Raw genomic sequence first — 18,256 nt, forward strand, 5'->3', positions numbered from 1 at the left:
GAAAGGTGTACTCTCGCATACAGCGTGCACAACTCATCAATAGAAGAAAACCTGTTACATAACTACGGTGCCCCATAAGTATTTTTTTACCTTGGAAAATGTTTTAATTTTTAGTGGTAATGCGATTTGTCGAACAGTGAAGATTTACTCTAGCTATACTCTCCAATGCTCGCACCACGTCGCTAGCGCCGCTATGTTTAATTCTAATATGCGCATTATAAGCCATCAAAAATAGGGAAAAAATGTTTTTAGGTTCTACAATTACTAAAGGTAATCTACATGCGCAGCTTCTTGTAAGTGTTTTCTCTATTGCTGCTTTAACAAGCAGTGCTTTTCCTTCTTTTTTTTTTTTTTTTTTTTTTTTTTTTTTTTTTGCGGCGTTCATCTGAAGAACCACCTAAAGAAGTTAGTGCGCTGCTTTGTGTCACCGGCGCAACTCCTTTCTGCAAAGGGTCCTTCGGAGTAACAAAAGGGGTTTCCTGCAAAGGACTTTTTTCCCCCGTGTGTCAGGGGTATTAGATTGTTTTGAAAGTTGAGATTGAAATTGAAATTTTATTTTTCACGGTTGTACAAAGTAACAAACAGCCCTCATAAGCACAGGTATTTGCGTGCGCCGCTGGACAGAAAAGAGCGTCGTACAGGCACAATGCCGAGGCATGGTTAAGATGCGACACTAAGAAAGAAAGATAAAAAACCCAACTATATTAGGGCGATATAATGCAGGTACAGAACAAATTATATAATGGAACATAATTTATAGTGCCGAAAGAAAGGTACAAACTTGCGCTGTATGTTTCCTGTGTCCAATTTCCTTAAGTATTTCTATAGTTACTTTTATTGTATTTAGTGTCGAATACACAGTTAAGATTTTGAAGTTAAATGGTGTATAAAAACCCTGACCCTTTTCTGCATTTAGTGCCTATTTTAAGAATAAAAAAAAATTGTTCAACTTGACGCGCAGGTTTCGCTGTCTTACATTCAGAAATTTAAGGACATCGGAAGAACAATGTTTATAAAAGACATTGTAATGAAAACAGCGGGGTATGTTGCAGGGTAATTTGAGCGCAACTAAGTATGCAACTAAGCGCCAGCGAAGGCAACATAGTATTGCGCTTGTCCGCGCAAGGCTTGCAGGCCCAGTCAGAGGACAACTGCGGGAACACAAAGAAGCTTTTAATTCGGACCATCCGCCGCAGGAGGGTCAGTGCTTAGGTGGATCCAGCGACTATCCGGCCTGCGTCGTTTCGTCATGTTCACTCCCTGTTCCGGGCGATCCAGTCGAGGAACGCTGAGACGCGCGTGTAGCCCCCAGGATAGCGGCCGCCGCAACCGATGCCGAACGACACCACTCCCACCACGTTCCATCGGGAGTCCAGGCCCCGAGCCAGCATGGGTCCTCCACCGTCGCCCTGCAAGAAGATGGTAGGGCGTGTGCATGGACCCACGAATACACGCAAAATTGCCGCGCGACTGGCCGCTCGAGGCACTTTGCTTGTATTCGCGGGCTTCTTTCACGCTCGAAAAAAAAAAAAAAACTTTTATGTAGCACGTATTGAGCAACAGAAAGCTGTATCGGCAGCTTTTCATGTTGCTGTACACAATTTTCTCATTAACACTTTTAATCTTGAGAATACCTTGAGAAGTTGATTAATTAATTAAGACTAATTATGCCGAATACAAAAAATAATCTGAGTATCTCTCCCAGCGACTGCAAACAACATTACCTTGGTTCTGTCCAGCTACGTGGAATTTGAATATCTTGAAAACCTTATTGCATGATAGTTGGGACATCCTGTGTATGCAAAGCTCATGACACTAATTTAATCTCATGCTATGTGTATGCTTGTCCACTACACCGTTCACAAGCTATGCCGAAAAGCAAACGCCAAGTCGCACGGATGTGTACCGTGTGAGAAGTCTACGCAGTAATGTCACGAAGACGAACGCGACGTATGATGTTTGTCGAGGGACGAATTTTGGTGACAGGTGCATGCACATAAAAGTATAAGACACATTGTACCTCTTGTGTCACACTGCCACGTATCGCCGCACCACAAAGTGCCTCAACACACATTATGGAATTGTGCAATTTTAGAACAACAATGACAGACGGCGCTGGCGGCAACACCGGCATGGAATCACTGGAACGCGTTGAATGAAGCGACAAAGTGATGCTAAAGGTACGTCCGTCCACGCTGGGTGTTAAACATGCGTACATCGAAAACTCTTGGAAGGAATGCAGTGGCGAGAGGTGCCGTGACACAATCAATACAATCACCGTGGCGACAGCGTGTGGAAAACAAATGCGATACTCCGAAAATTATTTCAAGTGACTCTACCGGCGGAGAATCGACCATATGTAACCGACTGGGATAGGGTGAAAAGCCCCCCCCCCCCCCCCCCCCCCCTCTATCCACGATGACATGGCCGTCCCTCCCACGTTGGATCCAGGATCCTTATTTCCATGTGCGTATGTGCGTCTGTGATTTTGAGCGGAGAAGACAGCCCAATCACCACCGAAGCAACAGCAGAGAAGCCGAACTCCCGCGTCACCCTCTTACCACCTATATGTACCCCACCATGCATGACACCCCACTCCCCGTTCCCTTCCAGCGGAAGACGAATAGTCCAAAGCAGAAGTATCCTTAAAAATAAATTCACGCAGAAGCTCCTCTGGGAGTTGTCCGAGTATGCGTAAGCATTGTGCCACTTGCTCATATCCACGCAGCTTGGTGTCATTGTCAATGTTATGAAACTTGATCCGACCAGTTTAAACTAAAGTCCATATATAAGAAAAGTACCGCCATCCTTTGATAAACGCCGCTTCTCTCTCTCCTGTATCTCCGATTGGACGATGATAGCGCGCGCTTTTCACTTCTTTATATTATTGCGATAGCAATATATGGACACTTCAACCGGATTTCCGCCGTCGCCGTGAGGTTCCGTATAGATAAAATCTTCGCCGCGCGCCGTATGCCCGAGCGGAAGCGTGCGGGGACGCGCGCTATCACGGAGAGCGAACGCACTCAATCTCCCACGCGCAAGCAAGGAAGCGGGAAGCCAGCGCCGGAGGGAACGGGGGAGGGGGGGGGGGGCGCACTTCTACTCTGCCAACAACCGCGCTCGTCGCTCGCCCGCACCGCCTCTTATCTCCACACGGCTCTGACCTTTGTATGCGCTGTGCATTGGCCGCTCAGTTTCCGTTGAAGCGATAGACCGCACGTATCTTCGCCCGCTGCGGCGTATGCGCTTGCTGCCAGCGTTTTGACAGTCGTTGTCTGCAGTCATTCAGTGTGATCTATTCATGTTTGTGCGCGCTCACACCACGCTTGTTCATTCAGTTAGTAATAGTCGGGCCACATTTTCCAACGCACGCTACACATGCAATGCTGCCCGGATCGGCAGTGAAGCGCTACAGGTGTGTCTCTTCGCACGCGCTGCCCACGGGAAGCGCTTCTCATCAACACCACCGTTTCACACGCGCCTTCTCGTGGTCATCGAGTCTCTCTTCCTGTCGGTCTACTTACGCCGCAGCACACCTGCTTACTTAATCAGCTCATGTTTACTACAATTCATATTGCAACCAAAGCCGCTCACCTTGCTTCGTATGACATTGCTGTGTTGCTATCGCATTCATTGCTTCGCCCTTAGGGCGAAACTGTGACATTCTTTTGTTGTTTTTTTTCCGCCTCAGAGCCATGTTGAAAGTCCTCTGCACAGCCGCAGTCGCCGGCGGCGGCGCGCGCCCGGCCTGAAAGCTTCAACGTAGACTTTCTAGGTGCGCCACCGTCGACTTGGCTTTCGCAAGCAAAAAGTAAAGAAAAAAGCAAGCGCTTTAGGAGAGGAGGCTGCGGAGGAAAGAGTAGATGGCGGTACTTTTCTTATATAGGGACTTTAGTTTAAACGACAACGCTGCGGCGACACAACTGCTGCGGACGGCGGCGAAAGTGAATCGATGATGCGAGTAAACTACGGCAGGTGGCGGCGCCAGAGGCGCTGATGACGTTCCGATCAGTATAAACCGTTATCGCGCTCTAGCGCCTTATCCATACACGTCGAACCATAATGAACCGTGATCAACCGTAGTACGGCGGCGCGGCCGCGCGGGCCCTATCTTGAAAGCGATCTGTGATGGGGACAGAGAGCGCCGAGTGCTGACAGCTTCGTGCGTGCGCTGCGTTCTTGCCGCTTATTTCACGCTGAAGCGAAAGGCCGCACGAAGGTCAATTCTCTCGCTGCTGCGGGCCTTATCTTGAAAGCGATCGTCTTACGTGACGGGCGGAAGGACGGGTTTCCTCGTTGGGTTGGCATACAAATGCTTACGCATTTAAAACAAAGTATAAAGGCGTTGTAAAAAAAAAAAAAAACCCTTTTGGAGAAATGGCCAAGAATGGGCACGAACGCAGTAGTGCATGCCCAAATGGCTTAAGAAGAGGGAAGCGCATATATGAGTAAATTATGAAAATCAAAGCTCTTGAATGCAACACGCTTTTACGATTAGAGGCATGTGTGCTTTATAAATACCTATCTGCCGAATTTAGGTGTGCACGTTTTATTTTGTGGTCTATTTTTCCACGCAGTTGAGAGGTGTGCTCACTGGCACTACCTTGTTGGTAACATGTCAGTGCTAGAATAGGCCGGAGAATACGGTGGTCCATACTAAGCTACCTATAACAATGAAGTAGCCTATACAAGAAACTTAAGAAAATGAAAGACGCCGTTGAATGTCATGTGCTATTACATTATGAAGTGTTTGCTTTAAAGATGTACTGATGCGTGTCCAACATCATATTGTTCACTTATTGTTTTATAACGCAGAACAGAGATGCACACTGGCATTACACTGTCGGTTCTGGAGCGCGGCTCCCTTACCTGTTGTGTGAGAAACAGACGATAGAAAACGGAACCGACCTGCGCCAAACTTTGGGGGCTTTTAAACAGTGCGAAAAGGCGCGACACACACACAAGGCCTGGCGGCACCTGTGTAACCGTACAACCTACCTGGCAGGCGTCGACACCCGTGCGGTTGATGGCGCACACGATGTTCTCGGTGATGCCATCAGGTGATCGGGCCACGAAGCGAGACGATTGGCTCATGATGTCGTTGCACTCATCGTTGCTGATGACCAGCGCGCCACGGTTCTGCAGCCTGGACGGGTGCCGGCCTCCTGCGAATTCGCCAACTCAATTAAAAAAGCTGCATAAGCGGAGATTCCATGAAAATGACGAAGAATTTAAATGGAACCTAAAGTACAACATTCAGTAGTAAAGAACCATTTATGGAACAGCAAAGAGGAAGAGGGAGAGATAGAGAAAATTATCAGCGCAGATCTGCTGCTTAGTTGCACTTCAAGGGCCCCTTACCAGGCTGGATAGCAAACTTAATTCGGTTATTACGCAGGAAGTTGTTAGGTTCCCTCTACGTAGCGTTCTACCAATAATTTGTCAAATTGGTTCAAGAATAGCACATATAGAAATATTTGAAGTGTCGCGAAGCCATGATTTCGGGATGCGAGCTTCACTGCCAACATGGACACTTTTTCTACTCGCCCCGCCTAGCTAGCCTCCCATACCAGAGCTAGAGGATCGCGTCACGTATACCTCACAGGCCCCGCCTTCTTTTTTTTTCCTCGCGTTTCTGCTGCGCGGCACACTTCATGTGAATGATGTGATGGTCTCGCATAGTCTCGCGCGGGAGTTGTTGTATGGTAGCTTATGGATCCCTCAGTGCGCGCCTGTTTGGAGATAGTTTCGTATTCTGCGTGCTCGACTTGCACGACGTGAGAACAAGCAGACGAAGCGGAAGTGTGCCCGTCTTGCTGTGGCAAGGAGTAAAACAAACCGTCGCAGACACTCGGTTCGTAGGATTAATTATTTGTCTGAACTTAAGTTGTCTGTTATAGTAAAGCAACAGATCAAACAAATAACTGCTGTAGCCTTGAATAATTCTCGAAGCCACGCGTCACGGTGATTGACGTTTCAGCAATGCGAATTACATAGGCGCACTTGCGCGCCTGGCCTCGACTCTCCGACCCTCCGGCTGGGAGCGCGGCTCCCTCCAAAAGGGTAACAAAAGGGCGCGAGGCTGTTTGCTTTGAAATTTCAGCTATTCTCGGGCGGCGCGCAGCGGTGTAATAATTTGCAGACACGATCGTCAGCTGCGCCTTGTATATACTGCGCTTGTCTGTTTAAAACGGCCAAAGTTCGTTAGGTGTCCCCGTGGTCAAGGCTGATAGTCTACGGAGAGAGAACGTCCTGTTGGCCACAAGTATGTTGTAACAACCACCACGTGACACCACAACCTTCCCACCATTCTTTCCTATTTAAATGCTTCGATGTTGACTGAATAATTTACTTGAACGAAATGACACTGGCGAGTTACACCAAAAATTCTTGAATTCATACACGCACGCACGCACGGAGAGAGAGAGAGAGAGAGATACTGGACATACGACGCAATGTGTGCTCAATCTGTTTTTCTTGGGTCCTGGTTTTATTGCGCTATAACTCGCCGAAGCAAGACGAACCAACACGTCCATATTGTAACCCTGGTCAACTAGACAAGGGTTGACTTGACATTCGGTGTTGCTCGTAGAGCATGTGGCACAGGATTACTGCGAAATAAGCCTGTTACTGTGGTCAGGAGAACTTGTGCTCACCGAAAGACGTGAGTCCCCAGCCGAGCACGACCACGCGCTGTCCGTCGAGCCCGAAGTCTCGCTGCGGCAGACACACTGGGACGATGAGGCTACCGTAGGATGCCTTCGTGGCGGTCTTCACAAGCGCGATGTCGTTGTAGATGTTGCCCTCACGGTAGCGTTCGTGCCTCCGTATCCAGAGGATCGGAAGTTCGGCGCCGTGCGCGCTCACCGTCTCGTTCAGCTTCAGAATGCCAAGGCGCACTTTATACTTCCCGATGCTGCAAAATTGCACGGACGCGACCACGACCATTCTCACAAATTACGAGGTATACACGGTGCCAGCGGGCACACCGCAACGAAGCTCTAATCATAAGGCACAGAGAGAGATAGAGCGAGTGAGAAAGAGGCACTTCGATAAATCCTGGAAAGGTTTGCCTGGTTGCACGCTTAGCGTGATACCTCAGATGCGGATGCACTGTGCGTATCATTTCATTTCGAGTCCCATTAGAGAGTAATAATAGCCACGTAGAGGCCGAGGTCGCGCCGCGCGCGATATGCCGGAGGGTGTTTCAGCTAGCGGTATCACGAATGCGACGGGCGAAGTAGTATTCACTGTCCGCTTGCGCAACTTCGGCTATATTAACAAAAATTAATGAGCTGTAGCTCTGCAAACAAAACGTTAAATTCCGGACTTGTATAGCGCATTGAAAGGCATGCGATTGTTTTTTTTTTTGCACGAAGAACATAAGTGTCGTGTTTTTATTTTTTTTCCGTGCTAAAAGAAAAGCGTACGAAAAAAAAAGTTATCACGTGGCTATAGGTGCTTTCGCGCAGAGAGGTTACTGCGTTCAATCGCTGATTCACACTACGGGATATGTGAATGGGCCGCGAAGGTGGTGGATTGGAGAGAACCTTCCTGGTGACGTAATGTGACCACGTAAGTTATCGATAAATTGTTTATGGCAATTCCCGAGGGCTGTCCGCGTTTTCAGCCTTTCGCCATTAACACCCCGGAGAATACGACGAGATCGTGACGGCCAGTAGGTTGTCAACAATCCGCCGTCACTTTCGCAGTGTGGTAGAGGCGACAGAAATTACTGCTATTCATGTAATCACAGCGATGCGTTCTCATAATCAATGAAAAAAAAAAGACGCATTCTTTAAGAAGTCACAGCACTACATTATTGTAGCAATACATATCTCCATATACCGCGGGTTGAAAATTAAGCTTTGCGGAATTTTAAAAAAATCGCCTGTTGAAAGCAGCATAATTCTTATCGTTGAGCTGGGTTATTCGAAGAGGCCCATTAGGAGCACGAGAAATCGAAACACATATTCAACTAATTAACAAAAGTTCACTAATTAACTTTGCGGCACAAGTTAATTACTTTGCGGCACAAGTTAATTACTTTGCGGCACATATTGCAATTTACGAATTGTAGCCGGTGAGCTCGCAAGGCGCATCCACTTGAAATGAATTTCCAGGATGAGCCCAATTTCGAGATATTATTTCCCCAAGTGTGGGACGAAATATATGGGCGTTCCAGTTTTTTGCGCTTTAATGTATAAAACTTCATTTTGGTAAAAAAGTAAGTGGAACAACAATGCAATTTAGGGTGAGTTTGATGGCGCATATCTCCAAACTGGTGTCATTCTAGAAATTCATTCCAAGTGGATACGCCTGACAAGCTCACCGGTTACAATTCGTAAATTGTAATATGTGTCGTAAAGTAATTAACTAAGAAGTTAATTAGTGATCTTTTTGTTAATTGGTTGAATATGTGCTTCGATATCTCGTTCTACTAATGCCCGTCTCATCGAATAACCCTGCTTAATGGTAAGAATTATGCTACCTGCCACAGGCGATTCCTAAAAAATTCCGTAAAACTTAAAAATGAACACCCTGTATATTTATAACTGCAATTATCACACTTTGAATGAAGAAGAATCGCTATTGCTTATGATGATCTTAACAACAGAGCAATCTTACTCCAGAAGGGTTGAGTACTGTAAGAATTGTTGTTCAGAAAAGTGACGCCAGACACCTTGTTCACATTGAACAGCAACACCTTTTCTGCAGCGTACAGACAGAACCGAAAAGCACAGAAAAGCGAGGATGGGATGGCAGGTGGAAATGCCACTTAGATGACGCGCATGGTTTTCATCACATCTATTCTGCAGCGTACAAAAAACTGTGGAATTTGCTTTCAGAGCGAATTTTTGGTTTTCTGCAGCGTACAAAAAACTGAAACATAGCTCTGAAAGCAAATTCCACAGCAACATTGCCCGCCATCCTCCCGTTTTCGTCCCTAAAATGGAGCACCAATGGAACCGATGGAAACACGTATACGTACTCGTTTCTGAAGTGATAGAAGCAATGCGCCGCCGTCAGCACAGTGTCGCGATCCAAAAGAGAACCACCGCAAAGGAACTCGCCGTCTTTGAATATGGCCGCCTGCATAATGGTGAAAACAGCTCCACTATACGCGCGTGCATAAGAAGACCGCGACGGCTTAGTACTCTCAACCAGGCCCGGATGTTAGTGCGCGTCCGCTGGTCACGACGAGCCATAAACACTGCCTCCACGTCAATAGAGTTAGGGTCATCGTACATATGGGACAAACGCTTTTCCAAATCTGTGCCCTATAACATTTGCCCTAAAACGAGTAGCGCGCGCTGGTCTGCAAAATATCTTAAACTCGATTCGTGCTCAATGCTTCTCGTTGTGAAGTGTTAACAACAACCAGGAGGAACGAGAACAGACTTGAGAAGATGCGAGGTTGCGTCCCCTGCAGGTCATTACATGACACCCGCGCAATGATGTGAAATGGTACTCTTTATTCGCATCGACGTTCACGAAAAAAAAAAAACGAAAAAAAAAACGCAGTTTCTGACTATGCGTCTTGTTGATGAAATGTGTCTACTTAACGTGCGCTTCTGCCACCCTCACACAGCGGCTGCGCCTGCATCTAAACATTCGCGTCGTTACGCTACGGTTGGCTGAATGCGGTAGGTTTGGTTACACATTGCATTGCCCTTGCGTCACCAACTTTTCATTTGCGTAAGATAATTTGCGCATTTACGTCATTTTCTGCAAGCATTTCGGTCATTAGCGTTACATTTGCATAAGAATTGATTTACCATTTGCACAAACATCTTCGACGGTTTCGCTGAACATCGATGTGGGATCCGCCGAATTTTTAAGTCCACTTCACACTTATTTCAGCAAGAATGCCGTGAACTCGACTATTGTCCTATAATCCATGATGATTTATGTTGAACTTTGCATCGATCATTCTGTCCGACAGGCATAGAAGTAGTCAACTGTGACATGGATAACAGCAATATTAAGCAACAAGAGGGTCACTATAAGGGGATGATGACTGTTGGGTTATATTATGCGGCTCTGCTCTGGATACTTTAGGTGCGTTCATGCTGAGTTGATTATTCGCTATTCCAATAATCAAAAAGGAACCACAGCTGTGTTTATTTGGGATGGGGGCTTAAGAGGAAGCTTTCGTTTGGGGTCAACTTCGACTTCCGTACTGAAAGACAACCGCTGGACAGATTTGAATGAAATTGTAGCATCTGAGAGAGTAAGTTATAATACAGTAACGGCAGGAAGCATAATTTGGTTTAGGACCTTGTATGTTTTGCAAAGATTCACAAAAATCAGTAAGGTAAAAAAAAACAAGAAAAAAAAAAAACACGAGCATGAAGTTTACAAATTCGCAACTCTGCATAAAAACAACAGATATCGCACATGGGTAAACTGCACCTGTTGCGGACAAATTTGATATGTGGGTTAAAATGCAGCTTACGTGAAATTTTTACAATGCTTACGAGGGTATAAAAAATCCTACTCGCAAGTCAGTGGTATATATTTGAGCGGTGTATAATATATCAATTTTGTTCGCTTTCGATGTCTTAGTATGTGCAGTTCATATAATTGTGATACCATTATTTATTGCTGAGTTACAGAGCTAAAAAACACAGCACTCGAGTTTTTTTTTCAATTTTACAATATTCAACAATTAAAAAAATATTGACGGATAAATATAAGTATGTTTCCTACAGTAACTAGACTAACATTTTTTCTTTAAATGCAACAAATCTCATGAAATTTGGCGCATAGGATGCCGAAAAAAGCTTTTTCTCTATTTAAGTGTATTTATATAGGAGCTCCCGAGATAAAGATTTCTCTCAAAGTGCTATGAAGTTATGTCTACTTGCATTTATTTACAATTCAACTTTTTTGTTCATTTTTTCTGTGTAATAATTGAGGTAACATTAGGAGAAACACTTCGTGAAGCTAAGGGCGGTTGATTCATTCCAATAAAGCTTTAACTATCTAGCACGTTCGCACAAATATGCACAAACATATTTGACATAACGACTCTTATGTGAGAGAGAACGCAGTTGTAAATATCACAGCATTCTGTTCTGGCAATCGGCCGTTTTTTTTTTTTCAACCACCTGTGTGGATTTTATGAATTCTTTAGCTCTACGTTATTTTCACTTTCGCTAATGCTCAGCCTCCACTGTGATGACGCTCATCTCTAACCTCTAAAAAACTAGTACGTGCGCATGGATGGAATCTGGTCAGCGGCACAATGCCTATGTATACGTACGCTGCCGTCTGGGCACAACTTTATATTAGAAACTTATAGTCTGGTGAATGCAATGTCATTGACTTCAAAGAAGCTACAAGTACAGTATACACATGAAGTATACAGTATACATAGAAATTGTAATCAGGATACGTTACAAAGGCAGCAGCAATTTGCTGGCTTTTTTTGCTTCAGTGTGCGACCAAAAAATGTTTCGAGCGGTATGAATATCTCTGCTCAGCTCCGGGCCCAGTTCAGATGCTCTTAATTTGCCAAAGATATTGCTCTCAGGCGTCTCAGTGCTAAATTGTGCGTAACTGCTCCCTTTTGTATATTACTATATTTTTATTTTACCCTATGACAGTCACTTTTCGCCAGAAGGGCCGGGGTTAGGAGTTACCTTCCCAATAACCCCACACCAAACCAATTTATCGTCGATCACCTCGTTTACTATGGACATGTTGGTCGGCCCGCTGGAGGTTTCGTCAGTCAAGGCGCTGTTCAGGCCTTGACATGTCGCTCAGCGCATGAATCAGCAGCTCATTGTCGGATTGTGCCGAGTGCAGAAACAGTCACACCCTCTACTGCTTGGGTTGCCATGCATGTTGAGTAGGAATTCATGTCAGCATAGAAATGCTTATGATGTAGCAATGAGACTAGTCGCGAAGCGGCGGAGACTTTTAGAGACACTCACCATCCAAGGCCACGGAGACTTCGTAATCGTGACGCTTCCACTTGATCCGTTAGCGACTCCTCCTGGACCTTTGGCCACTACGCCACAGCCTAAGCCGTGAAAACGTGATAAAAAAAAAGCACATGGTTATTTGATTTGAGAACCAAAAATGAAAAACACGCAAGCAACACACTTCGTAGGCTTGTTTCGGGGTACTTCGGAGTACTCCATATATACCAGCTGCGATGCGAGGCACGTTATCGCACGGGAAATTTATACGAGAGCATGTCAAAATATGCTAATGCGTTAAACATAACAGCAGCGCCACGCTTGCCGTTGAAAAATTGCAAAAATAAAAAAAAATGTCAACTGTGTGTTAGTGGTGGCGTGAGTATGATCACAGATTTCAGCAGGAATTTACTGGGAAGCACAGGCGACGAACGCTTCTATGTTAAAAGAAATGCGAAAATGACATTAGTCATACAGCACCGGGTCAGGCCAAATGGCTGCGGCTCTTCGAGGTGAGGAAGGACGCTTCTTCGTGGACAGAGCGGGGCATCATCGGACCCTTCAGCGAGCACGTTCTTCTTCTTTCTGTGGTTTTACGTGCCAAAACCAGTACTGATTATGAGGCACGCCGTAGTGGAGGGCTCCGGCTTAATTTTGACCGTTGACGGTCGAGCGGTGTTCTGACACACGACGAAGCTTTCCGATTCGTGGGAGAAGGTTAAGAAGCGAATGTTTGGACACTTCAGTAGTCATACGGCGGATAAATTTTATCGTCAGAAATAATGCTGCAACACGTACTATCGCGCTCAATATGAATTGCAACACGGGCTTGAATATGAATTGCAACACTCGTCAGTTCTTTCAATAGTAAAATTACAAGTGCTATGGTTTTTTGTAAACAGGTTACTATAGATTTAAATATGTGCCGTAAAATAAGTAAATGAAAAGTTAGTTTGGATAATTATGTTAATTATTTAATTAGGCATTTTGATTTCTCCTAAAAGTAATGGCCGCCTCATCGAGTAATTTAAATCAAGGATTAGAATTGTGCTATCTGAGGCAGGGAATTAAAAAAAATTTGGACCTTCTAAAAAAAAAAAGCACAGCTTGTATACTACACACCTGGTTCGTTACGAGGGCCCGCAGGTGGTGTGCCGGCGGATAGCACGTCGTCGCCAGTGTTCCGTGTCGCCGGGTCCACCACGCTGGCCGACGGACAGCAAACTAGCAGCGAGCTCTCGTGGACGCCGCATGATTGCGGTCGGGGCCCGCGAACGGCCGCGGCCACCAAGGGCGGGCACCAGGTCAAGGGCACGCACCGGCGATCCCCTCCACCCTCACTTGCCGTGGCCCGGCAAGCCTCGGGCCTGAACTCGGTCCCGTCCGGATCGCACCGTACTGCGTACAAGAACTGACTGGTTAGTCAGCGTGCAAAGCGAGCAGTAAGTGCGATACGCCCGCTGAAGCCAAGAAACAAACTTGAAGCAACAAGGACCGCACAAGATGCGATGGATCAGAAAACGACAGGCGTATAACAACATCAGCGTTAACAGGATCGCGTGCTTGTGGGGGGTGAATTTTAACATAATGTTAACAGAGGGGGATATAAACACAGCGGATATCAAACGCCGGTAGGTAGCCAATCACTTGAGAGTGATGTGCTAAATTGAAACACACAGTGACATTAAATCAAAACGAGAAAGAGATCGACAAGAAGATGGAGGCATGAAGTGATTAACAGTAGTAGAACAAGGTCTGCCGCTGGAGCCAACGTTTTGACAAGAAGGACCTGCCTTCGTCAGATTTCCAGAGTTGCTGTCCCATTGGCGCAGTTGTTGCCCTGACGAGACGGGTCCCTATGTCGACAAGTTGGCACCAGCGACATTCCTTGTTCTACTACTGTTGATCACAGCGACATTACACTTGCGTAAGAACTCGAATAGTATCCGGTAGTGCAGTGGCGCATGCCACTGCCCCGTTTCAACTGGGGAACACATTCACCATCATCATGATCATCATGAGACGAAGAAGTAGAGTTGGACAGGGTCTATAATGCGTAGAACAGGTCGGCTACCTGTGATAAGGGTAAAAAAAAGGAAGCGATGCAAATAAAATAACAAAGGGAAACGTAGTCGACGGTGGAATAGATAAAGTGGAGTAATACGATTTGAAACTTGGCGAGTTATGACTGCTTCTGTTCACGAAGGACCAGGGTAATTTGAAGTCTATGGGAGGGGTATCGCCTCTACAGTGGAGGTAATTATGCTCACGATAATGACCAGGGCTTCTTCCATATCGATGTGAAACATTATCAATTCTTTCTGGATAATACATTATTCGTCGTCCTCATCGCCACCATGACATCAATATTAAAAACTCCACGTTACTTCTCGACGGAAGACTCCTCGAAACCTTCTTCAGAGTTGAGCCACCCCTGTCCTACGTGAGTCTAATTTATTCTATTAGGGTTGTTCGAATAGAGAAACTTCCGAACTGAATACGAAATATTCGGAAAAAACGACCTCCGAATATTGAATCGAACATAGAGTGTTTTCTAAACAAAGGAAAATATATGGCTTGCGAGGAGTCCCTTTGGAAATGTTCCCCATCGCCACCCGAGAATGGTCGTGCAAGTCCAATTAATACCTTCGCTTTAAATATGCATTATTTGATACATCCATGTAATACCATTCGCAACTTCGCAACTGGGCGTTCGGTAAAGTGAGGAGCTTGCAAAGAAACAATTAGTTTTAATTTTAGGGTGCAACTTGACAATGACACTACTAAACAAGGGAACCGCCCGCTACCAGACGCACGTAACTTGTTCCGTTCGCTGAAGCCCACAACTACAGCACCTGAACATTTTTTAAAAGGGATACACTCGTGGTGAGATTCGCCAAATAATAGATTGCATCCCTCTAGGCTACAATAGTGCTGTTATGTCTACATATTCGAACAGAAACGAATATTAAACAATTTCGAATAGAAAATTTTCGAACCGAATATGAATCGACTAGCAAATACTATTCGATTCGTATTCGAAATCTGAAACATTCGCACAGCCGTCTTATTTTTCATTTCGCCTACCATGTTAATATCTCGGGTCTATCTAAATGCCTTCTTTCCTGCGTTTCTGTTCTGTTACATCTGAACTAATTTGATAATAACCTCGTCTGCCTGCTCTCCGTCAATGAGATAAGCTGACGCAATGCTTAGATAGATTAAGTGCTTATAATGTATAGCGTAAAACGCTTTGTATTCGAAAATAGACAAAACACGGCCCCCGTGGGTGCAGCAAGGGAGCTCCCAATCTCATTATCTTCCGTTTACAGGTTAACGGGCTGCTCACGACGATCTTCTGAAGCGTTCCGCTGAAGTGAGAAAAAATATCGCTACCCGCCGCGTTGGCTCAGCGGCTATGGTGTGTCGCTACTAAGCACAAGGTCGCTGGATCAAATCCCGGCCGCGGCGGCCGCATTTCGATGGGGGCGAAAATTAAAAACGCCCCCATGTCCTGTGCATTGGGGGCGCAATAAAGATACCCTAGTGGCCAAATTATTCCGGAGTCCCCCACTACGGCGTGCCTCATAATCAAGTCGTGGTTTTGGCCCGTAAAACCCCAGAATTAAAAAAAAAAGAATCAGTAAAATTCTCGCTGAAGCATTCTAATTCATTTTACATAACGTTGGCGTTTCAGAACACTAAAAGTTACCTTGAAGTAAATAACTTATCTGGATGTTTTATGTTCTACGGTCTGTGCAAGTGACGGATAAACCATGAATTTACCAGCAGGGCGTAGAACCGCTTTCAGTTAACTAATACACTTACATAATTACATAACGGATGACCAGAATTTAAATTCCGCGTTTACCTTGAGACGGTAATGTTGCAAGTGCAGCACGATTAACAAAAAAGCACACAAATAACCTAGTTTTCCTAACGAACAGGCCCTTAGTCTACATTATCCCAAAAGCTTTCATGTTCTCGATGATCGTGATAGAAATAAATTCTGCATAACGCGCTTGGTCGCATGTTCTTAACACGGAGATGCGATGACAATTACCTGAGTTTTATTGAGGTCAAATCCTACGCTTCCGCCGTTGATATAGCTGAAACTCGCCATGAAGTATTCATTGGCCCGAAAACCGTGAGAAACAGAAGTTATTTGTTCAGATTCACTTGAACAAGCTCAGCCGCTTAGATATCTAAGCTTTTCTATACAATGGATAGGTTGTATTCACCTGCTGTGTTCTAAATCTGAACATAAAATTTGTTTGGTAAATTAATTTACTGCTACGCTAGTGAAACGTCCATCAATCGACTGCATTTAATGATACCACAGAACCTACAGCGTATAAACCCATTCAAATAGGTTTTCTAAATAATATTTAAAAAGAATTTTGTGACCGCAATGTGAAGTCTGTGCTACTGTGCTATGAAGCACAATCACAGTTTGAAGACTACCGATGTGAAGACAACCGTTGCTTCATCACGCTCACGGAGCCTATGCATCGTGCAGCAAGTTTCGGGCGCTGACATATGTAGTTTTTAAGATATAAACTTCGTTCTAGAAGGTTATTTTCGAAACAAATTTCCTAACTTCAAGTTTGCAAAATGTCGCCAACTGTTCATTCAAGTCGCTAAATAGACAAAACAATAGCTAAATTTAGCGACAAAATTGCTCAGATGGCAACATTGGCTACAGACCGGTAAATAATAAATAGGCAAAGCTGATTTTGTGTTTTCAAAGGTGGCTAGGTTAGACGGTCTAGAAAAACGCGGGATGATGCCTGCGGCGGAAGGTGAATTTTGTCTCGAACCGTTTGGCGACAGCCTCCTCTGCAATGCAGGCGGGCAAGGCGCGTGCTACCAAAAGCTCGCACCTCGAAGAACCATTGAAACGTCATCTGTTACAGGGAGTTGCGGTGGGGTCCTAAGGACAATCCTATCTGCCCAAGCAGGGGGATACGTAATAAAAAGAGCATGTATAGTTTTGTGGGCGCAATCCTGAAAGAAATCTTGGTCACAGCTGCTGTTTTGTTTGATTTACCAGTGTGCAGGCCGACATAATTGATTATGGATAGAAGCCCCTATATACTAAAATATTTGTCAACAGTCACTCCTGAAGCATAAAGCAACCTTTTTAACTGAAGTGACCAACTTGATTATGAGTCCTGTATGCTTGAGGAGGCTATTCAGCAATGGCACTGCAGTACAAACACCTAAGAGCTGCGCCGTCAAGCGATCGCAGTTCGAAAACTGGCGAGGCACATATTCTACTGCAGGCATCCACATCCGTCTATTTGTTTACCGTTCATAAAAGACGCAACAGAGGTATCACACTACGGGTAACATACCTTGTGACAGCTGAAGAAAAGCGACTGCAGCACCAGCAATGACGACAACGGTGGACCTCTTGAAGAGGCGAGAAACGGGCCTGGATAACTGCTTGATGCCAGAATCAGGGTCCATGGCTCGTTTTTTTTTCGTTTTTTTTCCACGCCCGTTAGCGTCTTTAGCAAGCTCCTTTATGCCGCGCTGCTCGAAGAAAAAACTGACGGTTACAAAATCCCATTCCTTCCACTCGCCTGCTTCGAGGATAGCCCGGAATCGCACGGTCGCTCGCTCTTCAGGTAGACAGCAAAGGAGGAGATACGGAAAATAAAATATATAAAAAAAAAGGGAGAAAGGCGGACGAGGAGCGCCGCGCCAAAGTAACTAAGATGATCGTCCTCGCCACTTCCTCCTCGCAATCTTTGGAGGCTGCTGTTATTCAGCCGGCGCAGGAAGTTACCGCAGGAAGGCGCAACTGGTGCCCACGACCTTTCTCTACCTTGCTTGGCGCGTGCGCTGATCGAGCGGCGGGATTGCAGTTCTTACAGTCAATACATGTTAGCCGTACAGGAATGCGAGCTGCTTACATGCTTCAATGAGCGCTGTGACACGCGGTGCAAGAGAGTCGTTCACATATATTAGGTGTGGCGGCGGCAACGACCGGTGCCTGTAGCATAACTCCCTTTTGGTTATGGTTAAATAGATTGGCGGCAAGCAGTGCGCAGCTTGGATGTCTTCTGTGCGTGTTACAGCAAAGCTGTTAAGGCCTCGCTAGGTTGGTCTCGTTGTCGTGCGCAGTATCACCGAGCTGGGAGAGCGTGAGCTGGGAGAGAGTGAATGCAGAGCATAGGAGGAGAGGAGGTGCAGAGAGAGAGAAAGAGAGACAGGCAGAGAGCGAGAGAAATAAAGAAATAAAAAAAAAAATTACTGCGGCTTAGCTCAGCTAACCCTGGATGTGCAAACCGAAAGCTTTTTTTTTTTGTGTAAAG

At 45.5% G+C, this 18,256-nt stretch overlaps 1 protein-coding gene across 1 annotated transcript; it reads right to left on the minus strand.

The window, feature by feature from the left end:
* Positions 1 to 383: 383 nt before the first annotated feature.
* On the minus strand, positions 384 to 17,529 carry LOC119449898 (clotting factor G beta subunit). The gene is made up of 7 exons (XM_037713181.2): positions 17,291 to 17,529; positions 13,056 to 13,331; positions 11,946 to 12,034; positions 8,996 to 9,096; positions 6,660 to 6,919; positions 5,002 to 5,168; positions 384 to 1,409 (listed from the first exon to the last, which is right to left on the minus strand). Exons 1-7 carry the CDS (start codon positions 17,403 to 17,405, stop codon positions 1,254 to 1,256), a joined length of 1,164 nt encoding a protein of 387 aa, XP_037569109.1. The 5' UTR covers positions 17,406 to 17,529; the 3' UTR covers positions 384 to 1,253.
* Positions 17,530 to 18,256: the final 727 nt, after the last annotated feature.

The sequence above is a fragment of the Dermacentor silvarum genome, chromosome 4 (genome assembly GCF_013339745.2).
Source record: "Dermacentor silvarum isolate Dsil-2018 chromosome 4, BIME_Dsil_1.4, whole genome shotgun sequence".
In the NCBI taxonomy this organism is placed as follows: domain Eukaryota; kingdom Metazoa; phylum Arthropoda; class Arachnida; order Ixodida; family Ixodidae; genus Dermacentor; species Dermacentor silvarum.

Coding starts and splice junctions, on each gene's coding strand:
- LOC119449898 (XM_037713181.2), bottom strand. CDS start 17,405: ATGGACCCTGATTCTGGCATCAAGCAGTTATCCAGGCCCGTTTCTCGC. Junction 13,332..17,290: donor TTTTCTTCAGCTGTCACAAG/GTATGTTACCCG, acceptor TCTTGTACGCAG/TACGGTGCGATCCGGACGGG. Junction 1,410..5,001: donor CGGGTGTCGACGCCTGCCAG/GTAGGTTGTACG, acceptor ATCTTCTTGCAG/GGCGACGGTGGAGGACCCAT.